The following is a 13,364-nucleotide window of genomic DNA, read 5'->3' on the forward strand; positions in this document are numbered from 1 at the left end:
AAGAACTTTATCATCTGCAATACTAATGACAGTATTTGTTCCCATCAATTTTTTAACAAAATCTATTGTCAAATTCTTTCAACAATTTTATTTCTCAAAATTTCTGGACTTTTCCAATAAAATTCCAAAGAATTCAGACATTCGAGATTTAAATTTGATCAAATAAATCCTGACAGCTGTCAATTCGAGACTAACTATTCGACAAAAATATATAATACTAACAATCATCATAATTTAACTAAAAATAATTATGAGGAGAAAAAAAAATTTGACAATTACGAATTGCTGTAATATTTTCCAAGAAAATACTAATCTCGTACCGGAATTTTAACACAATGGAATTTACGGTAGATGGAGATTTAATAAGGTGGATTCAAGGAAGAATTGAGACAGGCTCCGGACACGGTTAATACGCTCATCTCCTTACCCCTACACCCCCATCCACCCTTCAAGTCGATGTTATTTATCTTGCTCAGGGTCTAGTCATCCAACCACTTGCGTTGATAAACGTTAAACGCATTTTTATCCCGTATTTTAAATGAAAAAAAGGCATCTTACTCACCTCTGATGATTATTGTTAGCCGAGGGCATGGGGGTGGGAACGCGGGGTGGTGGTACTGGTATAGCTTTTCGTCTTGCATTGTTGGACTTGTGTACAGTCGGTGTTACACGACCGCTCGGTGCTATACGCCCAGCAGTTCGTGGCCTCTCCGCTGTCATGTCCATTGTCAATCTGAAAATAATTATAAATTTTTAAATAAAATTCGACTTGACGAGATGACAGCGAGAAAGAGAAAGAGAGATGAGAATCGGTATTTTTAACAGAAATATTTTTAAATATTTTGTGATTATCCGCTTATTTATAACAAATGACACCGTAATTTAGGGCCATCACATCACATTTTATTGTTTTTCCTGTCAATATTTGCGGACAACCACCTGGAAAGTACCCCATTTGGGTTTTTAACATAATCACAATTTTTAATCAGTGCAGATGACGGCGCCATAATTATATTGAGAAAAAAAATGTGGAGAATATTCTCATTCTGATAATGAAAAAAAAAATTTCGTTTTTTTTATTTCGTCTCGCTGGAGAGTCAAACGAAAGAAAAACATTTGACATCGTCTGTGTCTCTTCAAAGTATCTCTCCAACACTCTTGATACTACAGCATCGAATACTCTTCGGGGAAAAAAAATTGTGCAAAGAGTAAAAATCCATTGAGACGAATCCATGAACGGCATAAAGTTATAATCGTAAAAGTACCGCATGCAGGGGCAACACGAGTAGTCTGACATGAGAGAGTCATTAATTGGAATTCCGTCACGCTAATACACATACACGATTCAACAGACTGTTTTATACACTCAGTATGCATGTTTAACGATATTCAGTGGTTGGTGTATGTTGGGTCTTATCGTGAATAAATCGCCTGCAGAGGGCACGCATTTAATTACAAACGCGCGTGGCGTTACGCGTCACTACGCAGTAGTATAAAAGCCACATTTTGTGGGATATTTTTTTTCTTGCTGTTTCTCGTTAACCAATGGATGAAATCAAAAGGAAATGGGAGTGGAACATTCGGTATCAATGATCATGGTAAAGGCCAGGAGGATAATGCCCATTCCCTTTGCTTAATTATCTCTGGGGAATGGGCATTTTTTCCGATTGCATTTTACTTTTATTTTTATTCCTGAAATGCAATATTTTCCAGAAATTGTATTAGAATTTTCATAGAAAATTTAATTTAATTTTTAATTCTTAGTTTGACCCCTAAACAATTTAATTTTCCATTTTCATGCGATTATTTATTCATTTATTTTCCTTTTCTTCCACTCGAAATTTTAGCAAATGGTAAAACAAATTAAGTTGACTTATCTCTGTGTCAAGTTTTTAAACAATATCACTGAACCTTTAAGAGATATCAAAATATTTGTCATTACCTTTGTTGTAGCTGCTAACTCACCCCACAAAAAAGCTTCTAATAAAAATATTTCAATCTCCCCTAGACTCCGAGATATTCGAATATTATTCAATCCCATCCCTCCTCCCCCTAATTGACAACGACAAATATTTCTAAATTATTCACCAAATTAATTTTTCAATGAGCTTCGCGTTGAGTTAACGGGTTTAAAAAACTTTCCAACATAGAATTCGCTCGGTCATGGTCAAAACGTTGCGGTCTTCCCTGCAATATGTGCTCTCCAGGTTGTTTTTTTATTACCCCAAAATGGAGCTATAACACGAGTCATTCTGAGGGACTCGAAAAGACGACGACACGGCGCCAAGAGGACCCCACAGCGTACTCTCCGAAAGATACAAGATGTTTCGCGCGTGACACTGCCGCATCTTGTCTACCATGTCACCGACCCCATCGAGAAAATGACCCAAGCGCCTCATTCTCCGAAAGCAGTACACCGAGAAAATATTTTTTTTTTTTCTTCCCTTCGTCTTGAGAGAGTTTCTCTGCTACAAAATACCAGACCATTCTCTCGATTTTCCCATCCTCATACGAGTGTTTCTGAATTTTTTCCACTCTCGAGATTGAATAATAAATGAATATCCCTCCCAAACCGCTCATTTTACCGAATTTAGAGGTCATACGATGTCGTGTCAATAGAATTAAAGGTTATAACCATACTAGGACACGAAACAACCTGTCCTGCTTCAAAAATAAACGTCGCCGACATTCGGCCAGGGGTGGGCCGACAGTCGGCCGAGTGTTGGCACACAGTTGGCCAACTGAATTACGTATATTCAGTATCATACCCTGTCAATGGTATTGTTGAAATGAAAACAATGTTTGTGTACACGTGAAAAAAAATAATCAGATTTACCCAAGCGACATATCTCAGTGCACCCTCCATCACTCCGCGACACAATAGCTCATCTCAAAAATAAAAAAAAGCAAGAGAGTAAAAATGATGAATGAAAAAAAGTAAAATCAGAGAAAGCGAGTGTTGATAGGTGCCCAAGAGAGATGGAAAATCCAGGGGGCGGGGGAGGAAGGGAAAGGAAAAAAAAAAGGAAAACTAACAACTGAGGGAACAAGTCGTTGCCGTATCGTTGAAAACAATGTGGCGCGTCGTCGAGGAGTGGAGAGTACACACGAGTGATCCAAAGCCCCCTAGTCCTTCCGCAACTCGCATTCTCACCTTCTGCACTGACGACTACACGATACCTCTTCTTCATACATGACGACAGTAAGGGAGGAGGTGTATGCGTTTGAGGCGATGAATGCAAGTTCCTGCAACTCTGCTGTTTGTCAACAGAACAGAATTCAAACGACAAACATTTTTTTTTTTATTACTTTGAAATATATTTTTCATTCGTCTCCTCTCGTTCGCCCGGGGAGGGGGTGGAAAAAATTCATTGTAAATATATTTTTTTTTTTCGTCTATCCGGTGGTGGTGATAATTAATTACCTCGTGTTAATCACCATTGGTTTGATTCAAGGTGGTGAGCAATGCAACATTACACGAAGTGAGAAGAGTTAAATATGGGGGGGTGTAATTAAGAGGGCACGGGGTGGGCTTCACCGGCAGCCTTAGAAATTTTTTTTAGTGCGGTTTATACAGACACCAGTTTACACACTGGAGACACCAAAGACGAAACATACTTTTCAGTGTTAACATCGTGTGACACTGTATCCCTGTAACAAGGTTCTCATCGCCGTCACGTATCATGTTCTAATCCCTTGTGTTTTTTTTTTTTAACTCTCGAGGGTGCTGTTCTGAAATTAAACATGGAGCGTAAAATGAGAGAATTATTTTGGAGCCGTTATTCACTATTCGCGAAAAGTCAGAGACATTTGTTTTTAGAATATTTATTTGATAGGGAATTTTTTATAGCAAAAAGTAGTTGTGGTTACACTTGACGTTAGTCTATTCGATTTTTAATTATTCGATTTGTTCATTATTTAACGTATTTATAATAAATATTAGAATCCTCGGAAAATCAATTTTTCATCGATATAATTATTGACAATCGAATGTACCCAAAATCATCAAATTAATATTGCTAGTTAAAGTATAACGTGTAGACTGGGATCAATTTTTTTCGTGAGGAAATCTTGGGAATCTTATAACTAAAAGAGAAATAAATACGACAGACATCTGCAATTATTCGTGAAATTCACACTAAATTCATGAGGACACACCCCCAGTCCGCCATCTGGCCTCCAATCACGCCATTTACCCATAAGTAAAATTATTTTTTCCCCTCCCTCAAGACAGTTGGCTTTCCAAACGGAAGTTTAGCTTTCAAGTTGAGACGTTACCGCAAAGCCCACCCGCACACATCCACATTCAACCCCCCCATACGATAAATTTTATTCGAAAAAGCCGCTTCAACAGACTCAACAAGATTGACAAACAAAAATTCTATTGCATCGATAAAAACGTCAGTACGAATATTCTATTAATAGAATACTTTCCCCAATGAAAAACACATTCAATCCGTATGATTTTTTTTTTACCTTTCGTCGGGAGGGGAGGTATTTGCCAGATGAATGATGAAATAAAAATATAAACCGCCCAGAAAAGATACATAAACCGACTGGTGAATAAACATTTTAATAAATGCTTCCACCATTATATAGCTCAAGGCTTTTTGAAAATAAAAAATCGTAAAAAAATATTGTGTGTATAACTGTCGACCCCGACGGTTGTACAGGTCCCCCCTCCCACCCTTATTCCACCACCCACCCCCCAACCCCCTCCGACTCCTACTATTTTTTCATCGTGCGGAGTCTGGAGGTGGAGGGGTTGCGGCTATTTCACTCGCTCCATCCAAACCGCACAGTTACTGTACCACCCCTCGAACGTAGCAGTTTTATTTTCCAGAAAATTAAAAGCAAATACTCGACCACCTGCCAACCGGATACCGATGTTTGTGAAGCTCAAATTGTATGAAATATATATTTTTCAAAAAATGTTTTTTTTTTGTAATGGCTGGATAACAATTGCCAAAGTTCGCCTTTTTTGTTGTTATTCCCTCCCAACTACCAGATATATTTTCTCCAGTATTATTTGTTTTAAAAATTCTACAATAAATTGTTAATAGCTAAATATTTTACTGCAGTTTCAGGTTTCAGAGAAGTTCATGCGCAAATGCACGAGTTTTTTATATTTTCATTTAATGTATTAATTTTAATAGCAATAATTTTAGCATAAAAAATTTAAAAAATTCGTATTATCGAAAACTGTTGGATTTCGGGATTTCCCCGAGTTCAAATTTCATTTTTCCAATGTTTTTATGCTTCCGGATTTGAAAAATATTTATTTGTTTATTAGTATGAGTCCTTATTATGTTCAAATACATCTGGTGACTGGGAGAGTCAAGAGAGGAAAGATCAAGGGCTAAGGGTAGGGGGAGAAATTATACTGTCGTCATTCAGAACACGATCTCTCGACTGTTTAAACCCAAATCATTTTAAATAATAATCACTGTTTAACATACTCAAAAGTGTTTGATTATTCGTTTCCTGTACTCTAATAAAAACAATTGCTAATTGTTTTATCCCATCGATTAGGCCCGGAAGCCCGCAAGTCTCTATTCAACGAAATCAATCAAATCCGACTCAGTGAAATAAACTTCTTCCAGCCATTATCCTTCACGTCAGCAGATGTCCCAAAGTATCCAGCAACCATCACCATGATTGATACCGTTTGTCACTCAGGGTCTGTAGGACATCGGCTGACGTCAGCCAAAGAGTGGGCTAAAAACTTTATCACACTCCTAACAAGATCCCATTGAGTTACTCCCTCCCCTACCGGCGAAAAAGCCAAATTGTAGAGACAGAAATGCTCGGGGAGGAGATGACTCGGTCAACCAAAGCTCCTTTCCATCGATCCTCAATAAGGGAAAAGGGGATTATTTGCCAGCAAACCGAACATCAGAGGGTCTCACCGGTCGTCGATGATCGTTCAATCGTCCAATGTCAAGTCAAGTGATACTAATTTTCCTCAAGAGTGAGGTTTTTCCCCATTTTACATCATCTTTGATTTCATTTACTTTCTAGTGATTTTTTTCCCATTAAACGAAATTTTTTTTATAATTTGTGAGTCTTTGAGAGCACATCTTGATAATAAACATTTGTGTGATATTTGTAAATAATAAAATGGTGAACAAATCAATTTTTTATTCCTTTTACTATTAAAAATCTAATACGTGAAGAATCAAGTAAAAAATAAACGTTAAATTTCTTTTATTTATTTATTCATTTCTTTTTGTAATAAAAATAAACTTGTTTCAAGTATTTCTTTCTTTTCGTATATTGAATTCAATTTTATTGGAAGATTTATTATTTTTTACCGCACGTTTCCGATTTTTTAAATATTTAAAACGAAAAAACCGCAAAATAAAATATGAAAAACGTGGAATTTGACTTCCACCCTTGCGCCTTCCTCCTAAGGCACATCCTCATACGACGTATCGACAATAGCGGGGTTAATGAAAGAGACCTAGTGCCAGTTATAGGGATGGTATAAATCAATTCATGCGATAGGGTCGTGCACACCGAAACGAAAATCTCCCCTCGTTCTTTGTATCCACCACGACTCATACGATTCCCTTTTTTTCTTCTGATTTTCAGAGATCGTCCATTCGAAAAATTTAAACATCAAACATTCAAGTGAACATCTTCAGCCCCTAATTAATAAAAAAAAATTGTCGCACATGTTTACTCAGAGAATATTTTTCTAGTTCAGTCAGCATAAAACTTATGCTCACACCGACAGCAAACTAAAGCACACGAGTTACGATGTATCATATTAAACGTCATTTTCTCCCATTGCAAGCACTTTTCTCACTTCTCAGTATATTCTCCACCAATTATCTCTCCCGTTTAAATTTCATTAATTAACAAATTCGTAGTAGCATGAGAAGCTGAAGCCCCTCGGTTACTTTAACATTACTCTAGTTTTCTCGAGAATTCCACATTTTCCCCACTCAGTCTAATTTTTTTTCTCTCCTGATTCTGTCTGTTGCATCTCTAACTTTTCAACCTCTTCTTTCCAGTGATTCTGTAACTGATTATGGAACTAGTTTCGTTCAACTAGTTCTTGAGGATGAACTCCACTCGAAATAAAATAGAGTGCACGAAAGAAAATGTTGAAACAAGTGTATTATCAACTTGACCCGGGTATATTCGATTGCCAATAGTGATATCAATAAAAAATTAATATTCTAAACATTCTAATATCCATTATAAATACGCTAAACAACACAAACATTTATCTTCAACAAGTGCCTGGTGCCCTGAGGGATCCTAACCCCTCACTACGCCCCTGACATTGTTTTGAATGTCTCCAACTCAATGTGTCCACAACAACAATTAACAACCCCAACAACTCACCATTAAAAAATCATTATGATGATTAATATACAGTGACTTTATATGTTGTTCAATTAACAAACATTATCCAACCAAATAAAATTATTTTTAAACATTAAAAATCAAATCTACTAAAATCAAACCCAAAACATACTTAAAAACATATACAATATACTTGATTCAAGTATTTATCCCCCCTAACATTTTTCATTAAAAACAACAAAAAGAACAATCCCATCATCAATAATAATAAAATGAATAAAATCCCCCCCATTTTTCACGGAATACCCTGACAATTCTTTAATCTCATTTTCAGCTATAGATCAGTGTTATCCCCTCGCTGAAGCCAACCTCCCCTTTCCTCATTCCCTCCCCCCATAAAATGTGCACACAGTGCAATCGAATAAGGAATGATTCACACACTCGATACACATAGACCCAGATATATATTTTCAGTGGGACGTCTGTATCGTCGATTATCTGTGAGGGGTGGGCTCTTGAGAAGAAATCACACTATCACTTTCTGGCATTGGGAAAGGGGGAGGGCGAGGGGAGGTGGGGGGGGGGAGTTGGCTTGGTATTCCGGACTAGATCAAACCGGGGACACAGCACCTTCCGTTACGATAGGGTCTCCACTTCCCGCACACTCCGGATAATATAATCGTCGTCTAATCCTCCAGCGCCATATAATCTATAACCCAATAAACCAAATCCCCATCCCCCTCCCCCCCCACCGCCTCCTACCCATCCCACCAAACCAGTCTGGTCATGATGAGTCTATTTGGAAAATCTAATGCAAATTCCCGAGATGAAATTCTTAGATTAATCATGTTATTTCCACACTGAGGGGAATATTTGAAATTGTGAAGGTGGGGGGAGTCTTTTTATGTCAATATTTTGATGAAAAAAAATACATATATTATTGTGATAATATATATAATATATATATAAATATATAGAAATAATTGGGAAGGGAATGTAAAAGGCCATAAAAGGTCATACGATCTGGTAAATAAATATTATATATTATGATAAATATATAGATGAATATGTGAAGATCAGTTACTTAGTAAATTTTGAAAGAGTTACATAAATAAATAAATTTTTGAATTTATAATGAAAAAATTTCTTGAAATTTTAGACGATGGGGGATGTGATGAAAATTTGATAGAAGAAATTGAAGAAATTTTTAATGATTTGAGGTGTTTTCATGACGAAGATAAATCATTCCGGAAATGATAATAAGATATTATTTATCGAGGGATAATTTCTTATTCCCGGACAGCGACGTAATTAAAGAAAAAATTAATTCGTTACGATAAATGTAGAGACAGTCAGTGTCAGTATCCATTGATTGCACAAAGTGCCGGTTAGATATACCCGAGAATATATCGCTAGTCGTCCGACAAAGCCAATGGGGGATTCAGGGCAAGCAGTCAGACGTACTAATACATTCCCTTTGAATACACAGCCCATGACAACCGGCTACAAGTCTGCATCGGAAATGGATGTGAAATGTAGGCACCTTCACTACTGGACCCATCCTCCAATAACGTCAATCCAATTGTACCGGTTATAACTGCATCCTCTGGCCATATCAGTCGAAATGTTAAGTTATACAATAGTTTAAATATAGTCTCTTAACAGAAGATGCCCGCAGAGAAATTTCCAATATTTTTTTTTCATTTGAAGGAGTGGAAAAATTACAATCGTCGATTTTGAAAAAAATCTGTTGCTCTTAACGTGAGATATCGTGAAATTTTGAGTGAAGGCATTCAAAACAACGTCAGGGCCGTAGCGAGGAGAACCCCTCGAGACATTAGGGGCCATCAGAAATTCAAAAATTTCCGAAAAATGTATCAAAGACCATATATCATACCCAGGAATAACAATAAAATAATTAAATCAATTACAATCATTTCCTAATAAAATTTTGATTGAGAAAAAATATTAAAGAGGGAAAAAACGATTGAATTAATACCGAACTGATCTCTCCGATAATAATTAATTAAATATTTGCATTTTCACCTGATATTAATTACCACATCGACATATTTTTGCATGATAATAAATTCAACCCAAACGAACACCGATAGCTCAAAAGCTCAATCCAAAAATTTGATTCATAATGCACTTCAGCTCAACCGAAAATTCATGAATATTCAAAATCAGTGAGTGTCGATAGACGAGGATTCCATTGCAAGTGGCCCTGCTATTATGATTTAGCGTACATTCAGTGGGCAGCTGACGTGACGGATATGACAGGGATTTTATGATATCCCGAGATAAGGACAAAATCATTCAGCCCAGGATCCTAACACATAAATACCCCACGGTAAAACATGAGTGCGAGAAAGAACCGAATGATAATCCGCTTATGACAACCCCCCACTCACTGATCTCTTTCTCCTCCACCGATTACTGAATAAAGTGTTTATTATTACGCCTGTCTGACTGTAATAATTCAACATGACAAAGGCAGAATCAGCCATTAAAATTGAGGATTAAAAAATCCGGGAAATATAATGAGTCTTAAGATTATTATAGCTATTGATCATCAGATGTTTAATTCAAATTTCGAGAACGTCATTGGGGCTCTAAATATTCCCCAATTGTTACATTACGATGAAAAATATTGTGCAAAAATATTAATAAACGAAATATAGAGGAAAATATTTATGTGAACAATTTTTTTTTCATTTTCAGTGCAATACTTCACCTGAATGAAATAAATAATTTAATTTACTCACAATAAATTGTTACCATAAATTAACATAAACCAAAATTCATTTAATGCTATATCACGCACCAACTAAAGATTTTCCACCGAATTTCCAACCCCCAACTGCATAAAACGCAAATACCGCACGCGTCAGCCCCCACAAATCCCCATTGACTCCCCGATGTTATTTAAAATACCATAAACTCAAGAAATATAATAAATCCCCCGGATAACTTCAGCCATTGATCCCTCACTGTTTAATTCAAGATTATTCCACCCCAGAAATAATAGGAAAAATTCATCCCGAAGATTTGTCTGTCTCGATGCTTAAACCGATTTTATTTTCACTGAAATATTGATGAGATATCGATGAGAATTCATTAAAGTATCAAACAACGCATCCACCAATTTCTTTGGTATCTTTCAAGCCCATAAATATTCACCATTCACATGATACATTGGATATATGGTATGTACAATATGCAAGGAAAACGATCTACGATGAAAGCTATATGGATGAGAAAGAGTGAAATGGAGCTTGCGGTCTAGCACATGGGCTAACATTCACTGAAGCTTTACGAGCTTACCAATGAAAATTTTTTTTCAAGCTCTCTTTTCCGTTCTATATTCACCCATTGGGTCGTCTATGATAATCCCCAACCCCTTCAACCCCTCCTCCCCCCAAAAAACCCCATCCTATTCGATCCCACCCCCTTATCCCACCCCCTCCCACACAATCTCACCCCCTTTCACCTCATTCCCACCTATTCCACCCCCTCCCAAACCCCTACCACACTACCTCACCCCTACCACACCATCTCACCCCCTTCCACCCCATCCACATAACCCCACCAACTCATTGGTAGCCACACGCACGAAGAAACTGTCGTATAAAGTATAAATATGCAAAAGGCCCTGGCATTGCAATGTTCATCATTCTTCCGTCTGGCTCGACTGCTGTATATACTGCATACGATGCTACTCTTGGGGACTCTTTCCCTTCAGTCATGTACTACCCCTCACATTTATTACAAAAACCCCGGTCAGAGGTATGAGAATCACACGCACATGAGAAAAGTGAATATTTCGCGAGTTACTTGGGTTCATTACAATTATCATCATGTTGTGGATTTTAAACACGAGAAAAAGATTTATCTGAATTGGGGTGGGTTTAAAAATGGGTTATTTTAGGGAGTGTACCCGGGGATGTTTGATAAACAATTTTCATTGATTAAAATTATATTTATCAATGAAACAATGAACGCTGTCACTGAATTTAATTAGAGGAAATAAATGTTAATTGAAAAAATTGTTAAGGAGAATTAAAAATTTATAAAAAAAAATTCAACTCAAGTCGTATTATTCCCTGGGGTGAACTGTATGCAAAGAGCTTAATTTATCAACTCGATGACAATTTTCTTCGCACCTATTCCACATTCCTTCGTACAATTTTCACCCGAATGTCGATTTAATTTCCCATTCGTACTTTTTCATCATCGACGATTCGTCAAAATTCCATGAATTCATAATTTTTCACTTCAAGTAAAAAATATTCATCGCTGAGAGACGAAGAGATTGATCATTAGTTCAGGATTAAAATCTCCCAGCGTCTGGTAAAATTCACCCCCCCCCCTTCCCCTTCTAATTAATATTCCGTTATCATCGAGGGGAAGTATTGTTTACTCGATCGGGTTGGCATGTGAATAATAAATCGATTATTCGGTAACAACACGCAACTGAAATTAGTTTCCATTGAATTCTTTAACACAATTGTCAGGGAGTTATATCGAAATCAAAGGGTGAAAAGAGGGGAACACACAGAGATATTCTTTGAGCTTGTAATATTACTATCGAGTGTAACCATATATCTCGATTTATCTATTCATGTGTCTCGTATTCAGACGTATATTACGTATAACTATCCCATCGTTCGTCGTGTACTCACAACGAGTGGTACTTCAGTCACTCGAACTCGCTTAGCAGACGCCGAGTAATATCGGTTCATGATTACGTCACATATGCGAGTCTGCGTGCATTAAAAATCGAGAGAAGATATTCGATATTCGATAAAGACATTTAATTAACAATATTATACACTAAGACGTGACCAAAAAATTAAATTATCAATTTTCGACATAATTAGAAAAACTTTCGGTTTCGGAATCCCCACAATTAACTAATTTTTCGAAAAATAAATGCGAATCAAACTAAAAAAAATTACTTAATCGATTAAATAAATAAAATAAATATCAAAAATTAATTTAATTAATTGAATCAATAAAAAAAATTAAATTCCAACGCGTTAATTCTCCAATTGCAATTACCGACTGGACATAAAAACACTTCAATCCCATATCGTTCCCCAAAATAAAAAAGAAAATACTGAATAACCTCATCTATTTACCCCCCTCCCCTCCCCTTCCCGCCCTCCTCATCCTCCTACCCCCGGAACAATTTCACAAGGGACCAATGCAGATGGAGAAGACAAAAACTCTCAATGGCTAATGTGCCATATGGTGAGAGAGACCTTTTCAGTACAGCAGTTATCCAAGTTAGACCCTCTATAGCCACACAAACGTGAAGACCATCCTCCCAGTAGTGTACAACCCTTAGTAGCAAACCAACACCCCCTTCCTCGATAAAGGTTGCATGTACATTATCCTTCCTCCACCCCCCCCCCCCCCAACATTCCCCGGAAGTGTACACGCGAATCGACTCTCGAACAACCGCGAAAGCAGCCAGACTGAACGACCAGATTACCCCCTATCCTCTTCCCCCCTCCCCCGTCCATTGTCGAAGTATACAACGGCTTTTGAGCATCATTTATACCGAGCTAATACGGAAAATCACATCCTATATTCAGTGTAACGGTTCATTAGCTAAAACATCAACAGGATAATAACCAATTCCAGGATAAAATCGGGGGCAAAGTGGAATATTTTAAATTAATAAAAAAAAATATATGTGATAATAATTTCATGGAGTCGATAATGTGTACATCGATGTGATGGGGGAATTAAAGGGGGGATGATATTATTTTTAATTAATTTAATGAATTCTGGGGGAGGAGGCACGGAGGGATTTGAATTTTCGACGCAAAAAACTGTTTAATTTTTGATTTAATGATGTGATAAATAAAATTTAAATAAATTAATTTAGATGGTAAATTCAATCAATAGAAGGACAGGGAGAATTATGTTAAATGTTTATAACTGATGGGCCACGAGTTTTTGATTTAATAAATAATATTTATTATTTTCATCATTTCTGTTGATGTTTCGCTGATATTTTGATATTAAAAATGAAA

General features: G+C 36.7%; 1 protein-coding gene across 3 annotated transcripts in view; it reads right to left on the bottom strand.

The window, feature by feature from the left end:
- The window catches only part of LOC135169388 (kinesin-like protein CG14535), a 190,245-nt gene that overhangs the window by 161,333 nt on the left and 15,548 nt on the right, over nt 1-13,364 (bottom strand). For all 3 annotated transcript variants that reach the window (XR_010300201.1, XM_064134346.1, XM_064134345.1), the window contains exon 2: nt 563-733. Coding sequence is in view for 2 of the 3 variants with exons in the window: in XM_064134346.1 (XP_063990416.1) it covers nt 563-726 (164 nt within the window). In the remaining variant the exon portion in view is untranslated. The remainder of the gene's footprint in view (nt 1-562; nt 734-13,364) is intronic.

Source organism: Diachasmimorpha longicaudata, chromosome 14 (assembly GCF_034640455.1).
Source record: "Diachasmimorpha longicaudata isolate KC_UGA_2023 chromosome 14, iyDiaLong2, whole genome shotgun sequence".
Lineage (NCBI taxonomy): Eukaryota > Metazoa > Arthropoda > Insecta > Hymenoptera > Braconidae > Diachasmimorpha > Diachasmimorpha longicaudata.